The sequence below is a fragment of the Prorops nasuta genome, unplaced genomic scaffold (assembly GCF_024137725.1).
Source record: "Prorops nasuta isolate Cenicafe-Biocafe unplaced genomic scaffold, Cenicafe_Pnas_1.2 PNAS00008, whole genome shotgun sequence".
Lineage (NCBI taxonomy): Eukaryota > Metazoa > Arthropoda > Insecta > Hymenoptera > Bethylidae > Prorops > Prorops nasuta.
Genome location: NW_027116805.1, coordinates 4,831,933 through 4,844,686, shown reverse-complemented (window position 1 = coordinate 4,844,686; position 12,754 = coordinate 4,831,933). Strand labels below are relative to the sequence as shown.

The following is a 12,754-nucleotide window of genomic DNA, read 5'->3' as shown; positions in this document are numbered from 1 at the left end:
CAAGGATTATTTTAGGACAATGCCATGAGCAATCTCCCGTTTCATCTCTGGTTTCACCAACTCACTCCGGGGTTAAAGTGATATAATTCACGTCACAGGAACTATATCATTTTAACGGGAATCCGTATACCGACATTACAGGGCGAAAACTATTTCGCATGCAGCGTCATCATTTGTTGGTGAATTGTAATGTTATTGCAGGTTTTTGGAAATGCTAGAAGATTATCTACTAAGTTACGTTAGGAAAATTAACAAAAAATGAAAAAAAATTTTGTTTAAATAAATATATTAACATTATTGAGAAACGACAATTAAATCGCAAAATCCCCCAACGTATTTCACTAGATAATGTTCTTACGTTTCCTAAAAGTCCACAAAAATGCAAATCCTTCAAGAAATGACGATGCTGCATGCGAAATAAATAATGGAAGAATTTCGTGTTCGGAAGTGTTTTTTGGCAAAAATATCATCATTTGGTCATTTTATCATTTGGTAATCTTCTTTACCACCGATAAATTTAAGTTGAATTTCGCGATAAAAGTACCATAGGCGGCCTTTTCGGTTCACTGGTCCACATCCACATCGGGCGCGTTCACGGAGACGCTATCAACGCTACTGCGCACACATTTCAATCATTTTTCTATGCGCAGTAGCGTTGGCTGTGCTAAAAGCGTGGCAAGCGACCCGTGAACGCGCCTATCGTCTACACTCTACACCACTCTAACACCAGTCTACACACTACACAATGTTTACTAAGCGCGAATTGACACATTTGACACGATTGGGTTAATCAGTCAGCGCTTTTTAAAATTGACCAATGGTGTCAATTAGAAATATAAATAAAATCATGTAAACCTTAGTAAGCGCTAAAGTATCAGCCCGATCGCGCCCTGTATTATTTCCTTTCGAATAGGATTAACGTTTATTTAATGAGCGGTAAATTAATTAAAGTTTTAAATTATTATTTCTTACTTTTTATAGTCTTAAATACAATTTATACTAACTTTTGATTATATCTTCTCTTTTATTAGTAGAGGCTGCTGGAAGTTGTATTAAGGACAAAGTATTTATTTTGTTGAACCAACGTTTTTTCTATGTAAAGATTCTTTTGTACTTTGTAAAATTATTTTTCTTTTACAGATTTTATTTTTAAATCTTTGATTGAAAAAAATGAATATTAATAACAAATATTAGTTGTTTTTATTAATCTGCATTGTAATGGATGATGATCCGGAGTTTTATGCTGATGAAAATTATTTTATGGATGATTATAACCAAGAAAATCAATATGAAAGCCTTGGAAGTTCTCCGGAATATGAAAATATTTCAGATGTATTTAGTTTGTGTGTCATTCCTTCTACCAACTTAATAAGTTTCTTCATACTTCCATTTTTGGCAGCTGCATTATTTTTCAGGATTATTTCTTATTCCAGTAGGTCTATTCTTTTATTTATACAAAACATATTTCTAAAAAATACTATCATTTATTCATATTTCTATTATAGATTACTTTTCCAGCTATATGTTCCATGCAATATCCACAGTGTTAGGACTATATATCATGGTACTTTATGCCTTAGAATGTTTGCATTTGTTATTGGCATTCATTATTAGTTCATACTTTGTGCTATACTTCCCAAGGAAATACCGTACAGGAATGTGTGTATTTGTGCCATCCTTTCTAATAATTTTATATTGGTATGATTTATTTTCTTTTCAAAAAATGTTAAATTATAATTATTAAAGTTTTCATAATTGTTGAAATTATAAATTACAGTGAGCTTTTCATGGACCCGGTAGTTTGGCATAGCTGTAGAATTATTATTATGACTGCAGCAATGAAAAGTATTAGTGTAGCAGTTGATATTGATGGATCATCCATTAGAATGCCAAAATTTTTGCCCTATTGTGGGTACATGCTATGTCCACTCAATACCTATTTCGGAACATGGATATCTTTTAAAGATTATTTGTCTTTACGTGAAAATGATGAAACAGTATGCTTGGTATTAAATTATATAATAACATTGTGAAAATAATATCTTATTATCTCTCTAATTTTATAGAACAATTGGGCACTATTGATGATAGCAGGGTATTTATGTTCGGCATTCCTCTTTTTAAGTGCATCAAATTGCTGGGTGCAATGGTTTATCAGTGACAAAAGTTGGATGTGAGTGTACTTTTAGTTTGAAATTGAAAGATATTTTAACATTTTCTCATTTTCCTATTTTCTTATTTTTAGGTGGGTAAGAGCATACAGGGATGCCTTATCCTTCAGATGTTCCCATTATTTCATTTCATTCACCTCTTCAGCTTTATTATCTTTAGGAGGATATCCTTTAGCAAAGTCAGTTATAACAAAACCACTTAAAATAGAATTCCCAAGATCTCTGGTAGAAGTAGTTATTTACTGGAATATTCCTATGCATATGTGGCTAAAGAAATGTATGTAAAAACTGAATATTTTATTAACAAAGTAAAGAACAAGAGAGAATATACAAAATTGAATCATTTTTTTAGATGTGTTTAGACCAATGTTAGAGCAATTGGGCAAATTTGGTGCTGTGACACTTACTTTTTCAGCAAGTGCTCTTTTACATGGAGTAAATTTTCAACTTGCAGCAGTATTATTAAGTCTTGGATTTTATACCTATGTGGAATATCAACTAAGAAATATCTTTGCCACTACTTTTAATGCTTGCATTGCTTCTAAGATATGTGTAAGAGAAAGATGTGAACATATGTATAATAGCCAGAACTGCAAGTGGACAGTCATAGCAAATATAATATTTTCTTGTATCACGATCTTTCATTTGGCTTATTTAGGAGTCATGTTTGATGGATCAGAATCACAAGACACTGGATATAGTTACTCTCATACCCTTGAAAAATGGTCCGAGCTTGGTTATAAAAGTCACTGGTTGGCACTTGCTAGTTATTGCGTATACTTCTTAATTAAATAAACGAAAATGTGAGATTCACCAATTTTCTAAATGTGATATTTACAAAGCTTAATAAGTATATTGTAAGATACTTCTTTTATACAAATTTTTATGAATAAAGAAATTTTTTACTTTTTCTACAAATTGATTAAACATTATTAAAGAATATCCTTCAATAAATAAGGATAGCCTATATAATAATATTACTCTTTTGGATACGTAAAATACATAGTCTTTATTGATTATGTAACATAATATAAAGATCACTAGATGTCATTTATATATAAAGTACATAAAACATTAATAAGTGGTGATATTTATATATAATATATGAGGTTTCCCACCTTAAATAGGCCTGCCAAATAACTCAAAATGAAAAAGAATTGAAAGAATTGTTTATTAAAACTTGTATGGTTATATACTACCTATAATAAAAGATAGCATTTAGTTGATTATAAAGGATCCTTTGAAGGTCACTCCAGTTTTTTAAATGGAACAATCTAGAGTTTTTCTGAAAACCATATAAAGGCAATGAGAAAATCATTTAATCCAAGCGTTTACGAGGTATGCATTTTAAAATTTTTCCATAAATGTATATATGTGAAGTAGAGTTTATAAGCGATCGCTCTGTATAACTCGCGAATCGCGACTTCACATTAAATGATTCAAACTTATATATCTCGTAAAAACTTAATGTAAACAGTAATTTCATAAAGGATTTAAGAAATTGAAGATAATCTTCACGTGATTGCCAAACGACCTTTCAAGATTAAACCAATGGCGATATATTTGAGCCACCTTTTAATAAAACTACTTTTATTATACAAATTTTTTTGTTTTTTCCATTACGAATTATCCAGTCACCTAGTTTCAAGTGGAAAACCCTGTAGGTATTTGTGTATATATATATATGTTGTAAAAAATGGTTACTAGATATAAGCACATATTAAATCATTTTCTATTAATATTTCGTGTTGCCACATCTATCTAATTTATACTAAACTCTAACATAATATAGTAACAGTATTATCAAATAATTTGATCAAAATTGTCAAAATGCTTGTTTCACACTTTTCATTTAAAAATTTGTCAATTAATTTCCCTTATTTAATGACAATATTCAATACTCATGGGACAAGATAATCTTTCATATACAAGAAAAGCTTTATGTATTATTTTAACAGTGACCGCTACTTTTACAGTTATAATATTTATATCAAATTGAATAAAATATTTTTTAAAACAATATGATTTCTACAATATATTCTGTAACTTTTGGTCATCTAATATACATCTCATATATAATGTATAAATCTAGAATAATTAATTTAAACAATTAATTACATGATTTATAATTAATTACAATTATAAAAAGCATAGGATTTTAAATCAAGTACATTACATACTTTTTTTTCCCAAATAGGCAGAATTATTAGTTACATATCGCTTCATTGAAGCTGCGATTATTAGAGAGCGAAAAGCGGTGCTCTCTATATAAAATAAGAAAAAAATTGAATTAAATTTACAATGATTATTCATTGTACATGCAGCAATGCTACTCAATTTTTATCCAGTTCTACAATCTACACTTCGCTAGGAAGACTGACATTCATTTTTATCCCCAGGTCTTTTTAAGAATTTCTACAATTATTTATCAGCTTTTAATATAGATTCCTTTTTAGAAGCTGAAAATTTTCTAAAACCTTGACTTGATATGTGTTTGAGTAAAAAATAAAAAAATGTGGAATATCAAATCGTCATACTTGAGAAAAAAGACGTGAAGATAAAGATAAGACGCAGTTATACGTTTCTCTATTAAGTAAATATCTTTTGTTACAAATTTAACTCATTAAATTATAATTCTGTTTGTCAATACAGCGCACGAAACCACAAATTAAATAACAAATTCGTACAAAGCTGTGAATATATAAAATTTACACTTTATCATAGAAATTATCTAAGCTTCTCTCTCAACTACTACTAGTACTTTTACAATAATTGAAATTACCAAATATTGTCCAGTAAGCGGCAAAAAAGGACTCTTTAACATATTCGTATACTTTCTTTTGAGAAATTGCAAGATTATTTTTTAAACTCACCAGAGGCTCTGTCAAGTAAATTATTGTCTTTGAGATTATTCTCCAATTGTAGAAATTATATAAGCCACTATGTTAAGCAAACATTTACTGCATTTATACTAACTATTTGAATGAACAGGGATATTATTATTATTATTAAATGCATTTTACATTTATTATCTAAGAAGTGTGCAAATTAAACTTACATTTAGTAATGCATTAAAAAGTTGAAACTAGAAACTACTTTTTTACTGTGTATTATCCGTCCTGCAGAAAATATCACGAAGAGCGATATATGCTTAAATTATGACATGAATATTCTGTATTAGTATGAATTAAGCTCAATTAAATGAATCTATAGATCAAATTGAATTCAAATTGATTAATTGAATCAGTGAAAAATAATTACTTGTTTTCACCAATCAAATTGCAATGAAAATCTGATGATGTTAAATGGACTGATCGATTAAAAAACCTTGCTACATAATTTAAATAAAATAACAAAGAAAACGAAGAGTTTGCTGAGCTCCACAACATTGAAGAATAGTGAAGTGCATTTAAAGAGTATGATGGGGAAATTAAATGATGTATTTCCTTCATCTTGGTGAATTTTTCACGTTACTGTACGGTCCTCCCCAACGCCACTGAGAATATTGCTTAGTCGTTTAAATGCCGTTTTATAACTTCTTGCTGTGCGCGCACTGCAAGTCATAGAAATCATTGGGTCTACTAGTTAGCCAATTTGCTAATTTACATGCTTAATTGTAATGTTTAATATCTTTTCTTAAAAACAAATTTACATGCTCAACTCTAATTTGCTTTTCTGAACTGGGCAATGATTATTCAAAACCTCTATTTTCTTTTCAAAATAATTATTTTAGGAATGTCCTCTCCTAATGAAATGCAGTCGTCTTTTGTTCGTACAGCTTTAAAATTTATTATTTCTCTCAAACCAATTTTCAAGAATGTTTTTTTTTCATTTAAGCATATAATGTGATTATTCAATAATTACTTCTCCTTCTCAATGTACACATGCGGCATGCAAAAATTGCGATGCTTTATTATTAACTTCTTGATCTCAATCGCGCTCTTTTTAGTTTTGAGTGCTGAGAGTACGTGCAATCAATTTCTTTGTTTTCGCACTCTTCGACCGCTTCATGGTATTTTTTTCTATCGAATATCTAACGTAGGGTCCTAAAAAAATATGATTTAGGGATAGTTGCATAAAAAAATTAAAAAAAATATAATGATAGAAAAACAAAGTAACGAATATAATCACATACTGAATGACAGAAAATTGTTTAAACGATCTAGTCGCAGAATGAAATGTTAAAGTAGCGTAACAAGCAATATAAATATTACATCAACTTAAAACCAGAGTGTTAAGTAATTGTAACCAGAGTATAAATAAAAATAAGTTATGTTGGAAAGCAATGAAAGTAATAGAAAAGAGTTAGAGATATATTTGCTGTCAAGTAATAAAGAGATCTATAAGATGGATTAATAGTAGTTAAAGGGACGAAATGAGAATTGTTAAGACTTACTGCCTGAGAGAATGATAGCGAGCAGCTCGGTCAGCAGACCTGAGGATCATTTTCATGCCTGGCTGAGACTGTGTGACTGAGTGATTTGCTGAAGAATTCGTAGCTCGTGTCTTCGCGATACCGATAGGCCTCATACTTGCCCTGGTTACTGGTTTCGTAACGGAAATAGACGAGGTTGAGGTAGTCGTACTGTTGATAATATGTATTTGACTCGCTGGTTTTGTTCGTATTCGCCGAGAGGCGGGATCGCAGCCACTGCTTACGAGCCAATTGTTTCTATTTGCAAAGAAACATACCCTTTTGTAGTCGAACATGCATTATTAAGCACCAAGCAAAGCAAGGGGAAAGATAGTTTCCTTTTCCTTTCAAGTATTTGTGAAAAGCATTTTAGAAAAATTATATTTTTTACCTTTTTACAATTGTTGTAGCTGCAGCTCTGGTGACAATTTTCTTTGAAGGTTCTTTCTCCCTGCTACCTGATAAAGTACTGCTCTTTTGATTTCTGACGTGGAGTAATGATCCAAGGTAGGGACTGTGATTAAATAATTTATGTATTAACCAATGTTTATTTCTTTTTAAATGTTTTCTTTACTTACTGTACACTGGATGGACTTGCATTACTGAGTGAGCTTTGGGTGGTTGATAAAGCTCTTCTTCTTAATTTTGCTTGATTCAATTTATCTCCTTGAGTGAGCTTCTCTATTCTAGTAATCGTACCAGTATTTGCCTTGTTTTCCAGCTTTTCGCCTGAAATTGATTAATCTTTTAATAATTCTTATTATAATAATTTTCTAACAATTTAAATTAAACAATTTATTCCAGGACATTATTTACAATGTGAAGAAATTACTTGATTGACAGGAAACTCGTTTTCTAGGCTCCTCTGCTTTATTCTTAAACCTTTCACTAGGCGCTAGTACACTAAAATCAGATGAACCAGCTGTGGGTGTTGAATCCTCAAGTTTAATTCCATCGACACGATGCATTATTCCTGATACATTGTCTTGCACTATACGCGAATTTTTCAGATTCGCCAATGAAATAGTCCTGGGTCTACCCATTATGGAATAGATACCATACTCGTGAACTTTCGTATTTTCCAATTGAAGTGGTGCTTTCAAAGAATGCAAATAAGCTTCTTTCCTAATTAATAGTAAAAATCTTAATGTTTCTTATCCATAATGTTTTAATAATGATAAAATGATGTTTTTGTGAAAATTTGCTTACTTTTCCAACCAATGTTGCTGATGTCCTATTACTGATCCTGGCCTGCATATCCTAATCCAAGCAATAGTTTCAAGTGCTGTTAAATGATAATGCTTCATAATATAACAGCCTATGAGAGACCCAGTTCTACCAAGGCCTGCTTTACAGTGTACTGCAACTGCACCTTTTGCACTTTCTGATATCTTCAAGAACTGATTCATTATTGCATCAGTAGGAGTGGAGCCATCAACAAAGTATAAGTCTTTGTGGTCAAAACCAGCCTCAATAAATTTTGAAGCATCATATATTTTTTTGTTAAGCCTTACAATGGTTGTTACATTATTACGATGAAAATAATTGTAATATAATTCTGGTCCATGCAGAGGAAAACCTATAAGATTGAAATATAAAGTAACTTCTAATAAATTTGAGGAAAACAAGGAAAACATACCATTTTCAATTTTTGATTTTGAATGGGGCCCACAAAAGGCAATAAACTTATCAGGGACAATCCAGTTGAGATCTCCATTCTCTACTTGTTCATAATATTCATATTCTTTTACATGGAAATCTTCAAAATTAAAGAAACCAAGTTGGTAGCATTTTTGTATGGCACTAAGACAATCATATAAAGATATCTGGTAGTATGACCCAATGGAAGCATCACAGAACATAGCATAAGGTGGACCACATCGATCTATCAATAGATCATATGCCTCTTGAGCTGTACGATTTAAATATATAATCTGAAATTGATACAACAATGAGAATTAATAATAGAGCTGAAGGAGAAAAAATGTTAGTTTAAAAACAAGATTTTACTGCATAGCTCCCCATGAGAAAAGCTGCATTGACCCTTTTCTCCTCATTATACAGCATAGTAGCATGGACAATTCTTTTCTTTTTTAAAGATACAGTTTTTAGTTTCTTATTGATTTTCTGACAATATCTGTATAACATTGCAAGATTAAGAGGGCCAAAATCACAAAAGAAATTTTCATATTTAAATTCATCGTCGATACAAAAGTAGTGAGTATCCTGAGTACTTTTTGGTAATGGCCAAGATTCAAATGCCACAAAGTACAACCGGTCTACAATTTAAAATGTACAAAAGTTCAGAGATGATGTAAAAGATATTAACAGATCTATTTAAAGTGGTTGATTAGAACACAATCACAATATACGTAAGTACCTTTAATTATTTCTAATTCCTCACAGTCGTCCATTGTTAACAGCTGCTTTTCATGTAATCTAGGCTCACACTAGGCTTACTATTACAATGTAGATGCTTGTCCTAGATCAGGTAAACCTGTCAAGTAGGTAATGCAAAAATGACACAATTCAATTACTGTTGAATGCCAAGTATGTAAACATGCGGAAGTAGGGTTAGAGTGGGTGTAGAACGGGGAAACTGAGGTAAACTGAATTTTACTGCCCATGCAAATCATTCTACATACAGAAAGTTTCCTTCGATAATCAAAAGAAAATTTATAAAATGAAATGGTTTCTAAGAAATATAATTAAGTTTCACTCACCAATCGGTGCCAAAGCGACCGTTAAAGATTCAAAATTTTCAGTCGGACCAATTGGCCGATCAGCTGCGGTACTTTTTTTTTCCTCTTTCGAAAAATAAGTCACAACAGTCGTCAGTCAGGAGCCGTACTAAGCTCCAAAGACTCCAAAGTCTCAAATAAACATTCCTTAAGATACTTGATACATATAAAATATGTAAATTTGCTTGCGTCGTTTAATAAATATAAACCAAGTTATCCTCCATGAGCATTAATAAGTAATTTTACCACTACTGCCATGTTGCCGTGCACGATACTTGTACTTTTCTAGTTCTGCTACCGATCGACACTATCCACATTATAGCTTGCCAACTAATTAAGTGGACAATTGTCAGATACGCTTCGCTGCACAGGAAAACATGTCGTTCGCTCTCGCTCCCTCCTTCCTATTTTCCAATCCAGTGAGGAAATGTTGAGGGCTAGCTGTGGCCGCTGTGGGGGGAAAAGAGGAAGAATTATTTTATCTCTCTCACGCTCTCTCTTATGATACTTGTGTATGCAGTGTATGTGTAGTGCGTATATTTATCTCTTTCTCTCTCGTTTCACTCCAACGCGTTAAATTTGCATCCCATCCAACTCAATTCCTTTTTGGTTTTGAAAATTGGTTGATTTTATTCTACAGACTATTCTCATTATTGATTGAGTCATCCACTCTCTACACGTAACGAATGAAGGACAATTAAGTTTTTCCATTCCATTGTTGCATTCAACGATGATCGATATATTGACCGTTTTTGGAGCAAGTTTGGAAATTATTTTTAAAAACGTTTGATTTTACAAAGGTAAGACTTACCGATTGAGCTCTTCTAGGAAACTGTTTTATCTATAGATCTTTTCTACTGGCACTCTCTTGTCTGGCCAGTGTGACCACTCGAGATCTACGGTCAATAATATTAATACCCTCTTAAAAAAAAAGCACAGGAACAACCTGATATCAAATATTTTTTTTCAAAAAAGTTTAGGATAATTTAATTATAGAACTATTCTGAAAGTTTCAACGATTTCTTGGGTAAGTTAAATATAATAAGATGACGAGTTAGTTTTTCTGAAAGTTAATTATTTTAAAATAAATTCCGAATATTATTTATAGTTGTATAGTTATGCTGATAATGATGTGATTATGACGATAATAATTATGGGTAACAACAAAATTGGGGCTAAGTTATATATTGGTATGCTAATTATGAAGTAGATAATTTTGCCTGGTATTAGAGTGACCTAATTTGCTGGACCTCTACGGTTTGTTTTGCATACAACGAAATTGAAGGATAAAAGGAACTCCTAAATTGTCCAGACTGGATAGATAGCTGACAGGATTCAGAGCCTGATCCAGCAACAATTCGGTTCTATTGAACCAATAAAGTGGACAAACTGTATGAAAGAGGAGGAATGCGTCTTCCAGTCAATCTTAAGATAATTCCTTCATATCCGTTCCTCGGACTCACTAATATACATGCAGCAGAGTGCGGGTGTTCACCAACACAAATTATAAATATATTTATGCTAGGCACCCAAAAGAAATTAAATTTCTGTAATGTCTATCCTATTTGTAAAAATAAGAAGACTGCGATATCCTTAATTTAAAATGTAATCATCAATCGAAGACTGAATAGTTTTAGTTCTAAAAAGGATTGCTGTTTCTTTTTACAGAGTTTAAGGAAAATCGGACTAGCGCACGAGCTTTGAATTGAATGTAGTGAACTAGATTAGGAATATAACGTTTGTTGTATATGCATAGATCATTTTGATGACTTGTAACGAGTACGTGTCGGGGCTATCGAATAAAGTTGGGGTACACCAAACAGGAGCGATCCGAGCTAGCGGCTGGCTGAGTGAGTTGGAGGTCGGAGGAGTATATTGGCCATTTCCGCAGGAAGCCCTAGGTAACCTGTAACCGCCATTGACGTTAGAAATGAATGTGCCACAGATCGCTATATCGTTTCGTAACTGAACTCGATTCGCGATTTAAAGTTTTTGCTCTTTATTATTAATCGTAAAATCTGCTAAAATACATATGATTCTGTTGGACGAAGAATGGTCGTCCATTTTGATCCAGGGTAAATTTAAATTAATAGCTATTTGATGATCTGGAATAGACCGTTGGATGATCGATTAATTAATTGTAAGTTTTTCAAGGACGAATACATAGAATTGGAGGGATTCTTTTCTCCTTAAATTGGTTTTTGAGAAACCCGGAGAATATTTTGGTGGAAAATTGAACGTCTTAGCCCTTTATCAGTCGTTGTTGATGGAAAAGACGCTTTGTACGCGGTGGAGCCGTCAAAATGATGAGTCATTTCGACAGATTAAATCTGCGGACGACGAGAGCACAGCTGGACCGGCATTGTAGAGCCAGCAAGACGCGTCCCCGCGTTGACCCGAAGAAAAACTAAGTTCTCACAAAGCCTGTTGCATATCAGTCACCGATCGTTATACCTTACCCATTGTATCCCGTAAGAAAAGTTCTTTGCATGTGTTTTTCCGTAGATACCGCGGAGATATAGGCAGACGCGGAGTTCGTGAAAAGGGACGAGCTCAACATATTTTACGATGCTCGTACTTTCCTCAGGGTGCTGGATTAACATTCCAATTCAATTAGACTTCTCGCGACGAGTTAATTTCAGCTCGGAACGCGAATTTTTCCTCAGATTCCCCTTTGTTCGTCATCGACCCGACGACATTAGCGCGAAACTCTTTCTAACCTCAACCTCTTACGCTCGAGAATAACATTTTTTTACATGAAAGTGTTTTCCTGCGTAAATTTTTAGACCTCCAAATTTTGACGCCTTTAATTCGAAGTGCCAACAGTAGCGAAACTAACGAAATTGAAGCGAATTGGTCAATTGATCTAAAAGAATAAAAATTATATTTTTTTGGTGTTCTTAAAAAGTCGGTTGACGATGAAAGCAGGGGGAGGGTGAAGTTGAGAGTGGCGCTCGGGAGAGCGTCGGAGAGAGAAAGAAGCGTATGATTGACGGTTAGAGGCACGTGCGAATGTATGAATGAAAGTTTACGACGAGTATAGTAAGAACAGGTCAATCTGCCAATTGACCAGGTTAGTTGTAAGGGCGAAGAGACTCGGCCGACCCTCCTGAACTATCCTCCTGGCTGAAGAATCGAAGAGTGACGAGAGACGGGACGGGACGGGACTGACGGGAGACGAGATAGTGCATAGAGAGTACGCTAGGTGTCCAGGCCGGGTGGGAGGGGGTGTTCAACTGTCCGGAGAGCGAAATGGAGTGGGGATAGAAATAAGGGGAGTCACGAGAGATAAGGGTACCAAGTAGTGGGGGCATCTCTTGACTCCACTCTGCTCACATTTGGAGAAGGGGGAGAGGGGGTTTGGTTCATGGTTGCTCTTGTATTAGTTGTATTTGCTTTGCCAGTCAACAGTAAGCTACCCGGCAAGC

The 12,754-nt window shown here is 33.3% G+C and overlaps 2 protein-coding genes across 8 annotated transcripts; one reads left to right on the top strand and one right to left on the bottom strand.

Moving 5' to 3' along the window:
• Positions 1 to 709: 709 nt before the first annotated feature.
• On the top strand, positions 710 to 3,083 carry por (Protein-serine O-palmitoleoyltransferase por). 4 transcript variants are annotated; one of them, XM_066730543.1, is made up of 8 exons: positions 710 to 936; positions 1,035 to 1,063; positions 1,141 to 1,432; positions 1,506 to 1,698; positions 1,778 to 2,006; positions 2,067 to 2,173; positions 2,246 to 2,448; positions 2,524 to 3,083. In XM_066730543.1, the coding sequence occupies exons 3-8, from the start codon at positions 1,219 to 1,221 to the stop codon at positions 2,964 to 2,966; spliced, it is 1,389 nt and encodes a 462-aa protein (XP_066586640.1). In that variant the 5' UTR covers positions 710 to 936; positions 1,035 to 1,063; positions 1,141 to 1,218; the 3' UTR covers positions 2,967 to 3,083. The 4 variants fall into 4 exon arrangements, with proteins under 4 accessions (XP_066586640.1, XP_066586641.1, XP_066586639.1 ...); XM_066730544.1 differs by having other exon boundaries at positions 1,032 to 1,063; positions 1,778 to 1,997; XM_066730542.1 differs by having other exon boundaries at positions 1,032 to 1,063.
• A 99-nt stretch (positions 3,084 to 3,182) lies between these two features.
• LOC136775609 (dual specificity protein phosphatase CDC14C-like) lies at positions 3,183 to 10,132 on the bottom strand. Of its 4 annotated transcripts, XM_066730539.1 has the most exons (11): positions 9,969 to 10,127; positions 9,309 to 9,776; positions 8,966 to 9,082; positions 8,596 to 8,864; positions 8,225 to 8,519; positions 7,795 to 8,164; positions 7,418 to 7,710; positions 7,164 to 7,314; positions 6,977 to 7,099; positions 6,568 to 6,843; positions 3,189 to 5,724 (listed from the first exon to the last, which is right to left on the bottom strand). In XM_066730539.1, exons 3-11 carry the CDS (start codon positions 8,997 to 8,999, stop codon positions 5,637 to 5,639), a joined length of 1,899 nt encoding a protein of 632 aa, XP_066586636.1. In that variant the 5' UTR covers positions 9,000 to 9,082; positions 9,309 to 9,776; positions 9,969 to 10,127; the 3' UTR covers positions 3,189 to 5,636. The 4 variants fall into 4 exon arrangements, with proteins under 4 accessions (XP_066586638.1, XP_066586636.1, XP_066586637.1 ...); XM_066730541.1 differs by having other exon boundaries at positions 3,183 to 5,724; positions 7,164 to 7,266; positions 7,505 to 7,710; positions 9,309 to 10,132; XM_066730540.1 differs by having other exon boundaries at positions 3,189 to 6,217; positions 9,309 to 10,127.
• Between the last annotated feature and the right edge of the window lie 2,622 nt (positions 10,133 to 12,754).